General features: G+C 46.3%; 2 protein-coding genes across 2 annotated transcripts in view; one reads left to right on the top strand and one right to left on the bottom strand.

Moving 5' to 3' along the window:
• Positions 1-3,227, bottom strand: part of LOC101858374 (guanine nucleotide exchange factor subunit RIC1) — a 91,351-nt gene that overhangs the window by 29,441 nt on the left and 58,683 nt on the right. The gene's annotated exons all lie outside the window — the stretch shown is intronic.
• LOC106013636 (chitinase-3-like protein 1) overlaps positions 1,180-3,227 on the top strand; it is a gene marked incomplete in the record, with an annotated part of 6,906 nt that continues 4,858 nt past the window's right edge. Inside the window, 1 exon segment of the mRNA XM_013089888.2 lies at positions 1,180-1,647. Within this exon segment, the coding sequence (XP_012945342.1) occupies positions 1,318-1,647 (330 nt within the window).

The following is a 3,227-nucleotide window of genomic DNA, read 5'->3' as shown; positions in this document are numbered from 1 at the left end:
CAACAGACGGAAAGAAAACCAAAAGCTGAACCTACGAGTGACACCGACACCCCCCAACCACCCAGAGGCAAATATTTCTCCTAAATCTGTCCCCGTCGTTTTATGCAAGAAAAATTAATTCTGAAATTATGCAAACTGAGCCCAAAATTATGTGAAATAATGCGATTCTGTTAATTTTAACAAAGAATGATACAGGAAAATAATCAGAAATTATGCAAAAAAATGATCAAATTTTGCTAAATTATGCGGGGTGCTTAAGACCACGGGGGCAGCTAAATGATGTGACAACCATCATGTTAGCAAATCCATAACTCACTACACTTAAAGTAGAGCTCACCCACACTAAGTCCTGTTATATAATATTACAGGCTCTCTCTCTCTCTCTCTCTCTCTCTCTCTCTCTCTCTCTCTCACACACACACACACACAACATATTATGCACTTTCAGATGATGGTATTTAACCAGCTATTTCGGACAGCAGCAACAGCAACAGCAACTTAACGACGACGACAGCAACAACACATATTAAACAACAGTAAGAATCGCCTTTGTCAGAACGAAGCCTGCAAAACACTTCCGAAGCAGCGTTACCATGGTGAGAATTTTTTCATTTTGTTTTAGTAGAGGTTTTACGGCGCTCGCAATTGCATTTATAAGGTCATATGAGCGCCAATTTTTCACTAGAAAAAAATCTACAACTGTTTTTGTTGTTGTTTTTTTTAGTTTTTAGTTTAGTGTGAAGTTTTACCGCGCTCGCAACTGCAGAAGGTCATACGAGCGCGCGGTCCACTGCAAGGCTGGTCAACTATCAGACTTTAACATGTTAAAATATTAAAATTCGGTGTAAATTCAATATAAAACAACTCTTTTAAATAACATAAAATTTTTTGAACATTTTTCTTTCTCTTTACAATTTTCCATAAAGGCAAATGGCCTTCATAAAATAAATGCCTTTCACCCCTGGCAGGGTATAGGCCACATACAAGCTCCTTCCATTTATCTCTGTCCTGGGCCATCCTTCCAAGCTTGTTCCAAGTGAGCGTCATCTCTCTCATGCCCCTTTCCACGCATCTCTTCCATGTTTCCCGTGGCTTACCCCTGCCCCGAGCTCTCTGTGGGTTCCACTACCTACCTACTACCTATCTATCTATCTATTTATCCATCTACCCACCCATCAATCCATCCATCCATCTCCAGAGTCCCCGCGTCCTGCTGCCAGCCATGGCCAGCCCCCTCCTATTCTCGGCCGCCTATCTATCTATCTATCCATCAATCCATCCATCTATCTCCAGAGTTCCCGCGTCCTGCTGCCAGCCATGGCCAACCTCCTCCTGCTCTCAGCGACCTCCGTGTCCGCAGGCGCCAAGCGGGGACACTGCGCCTACTACGGGGTGTGTGACGACGACGGACAGACGACAAGCGCCATCGACAACCCTCCAACAAACCCAACACAGCCCCCGGCCAACAACCCAACTCCCACCACCACCTCTTGCGGCGGCCCGTGCCAGAGGCGAGTCTGCTACTACACCAGCTGGGCCCAGTACCGACAGGGCGACCGGAACAAGTTCTTCCCGGAGGACATTGACCCCTCCCTGTGCAGTCACGTGATGTACTCCTTCGCCAAGATGGTGGGCAACAACTTGGCGCCCGTCGAGCCGAACGACGAGTCCACGAACTGTACGAGCGGCAACTATGAGAAGGTTGGTCATGTCGAAAAGACGAAATCTACTTCGTGTTTGTTGTTTTTAAGTTTTAGCTGTACAATAATACAAAGAACACAAAGTTCTACGGCACATGCGACACAATTAGGTCAACTAAGTGCCGAAGATTAGAGGTGTTACAAGAGAGTAACAAACAACAACAACAACAACAACAACAACAAAGAAAAAAAAAGAGAAGGAGAGATCAGGATGCCATATGTTTGGTTGAAAAAAACGGAGCAAACCCCACCAGAGCACCCGCCAACGATCCACCGCGTTTGTTTGAGTAACCGCATTGACACGAAAACGATCCACCGCGTTTGTTTGAATAAGCGCATTGACACGAAAACGATCGTTTCGATCTTTTTTTTTATTTTAAAGTAGAGGTTTTGTGGCGCTCGCAACTGCAAAAGGTCATATGAGCGCCAAGGGGGTGGATGTCAACAGAGAAGTCCATAAAAAGGGAATCTGGTTTACTCTACTCACCTCTCTAGCCTCAACAGCACAAAGTCTGCGTCGACAATCAAGGCACCCCGGAAATAGCGGGTCACAAGAGCGTGACAAACATACAAAAGAAGTAGAGGAAACATGACGATAGTAAGGGTTAGGAAAGAAAAAGCAGCAGTTCCCTGTTGCAGTTCAGGCACAGTTATAGAATGACATTGATGAATCAGCGCATTTACAATTCTACTGTGCATAAGAACATGTTAATGTCCCCCTTTTGGTAATGGCCTAAAGACATTTCAGTTAGTAGCACCGCAAAGGGAGGTGGAATTCGATCGTTACAAAATTAAACACACAAGACTGAAAAAACAACAACAAACGAAAGAGATAGTCCCCTCTCCCACCCCAACCATCCGCTCACGCCAATTTCTACACTAATCTTCTAGATCACTCACAATGTCTATACAGTAGAACGTGGCTATAGCGGCACCCACAACAGCGGAACCACCCTTACAGCGGGACCTTAGCGGAATCCTCTTTGTCTAGGTAAACTCAATTACCTGTGCTCGGGTTTAGCGGGGAAAGGAAAGGCCCGAACTCGGGATGCAGCGGGAGAGATCGAGCGCGCTCTAGCTGGGGGAATGGGGTTGGAGGGCTGTAAGCGGGGCTGCAAACAGGCAGTCAGCGGTGTGGCGTTGTGATTGGCCAGTCCAGTGATGAGTGAGGTGGGGCAGGTGGCAGAGAGAGAGATGGTGCGGAGAGACGCGTTACGCGAGCATCTCCAAATGTGATAGGCAATAGCCCCTGACTTAGGCTAGCCCAAAAAGTAAAAGAAGAGGATACCGTGTGTGCAGTGTGTGATTCCTGATTCATTGAATTGCGATCGTTGATGCTCATAGGCATACGCACGCATCCACTTCACCAGTTCTGCAGTAGGCCTACCGGTACGATAGACAGCACAAGCAACGAGACCGAGGAAAAGATGACAATGACAATGACAATGGCAATGACAATGACAATCTTTATTCATCTCGCAGGGAGAAATTAATTGTCTTGGTCGTGAACAATGGCAGTAGACGTTA

The sequence above is a fragment of the Aplysia californica genome, unplaced genomic scaffold, assembly GCF_000002075.1.
Source record: "Aplysia californica isolate F4 #8 unplaced genomic scaffold, AplCal3.0 scaffold01073, whole genome shotgun sequence".
NCBI lineage: Eukaryota > Metazoa > Mollusca > Gastropoda > Aplysiida > Aplysiidae > Aplysia > Aplysia californica.
This window is presented reverse-complemented; position numbering and strand designations above follow the sequence as displayed.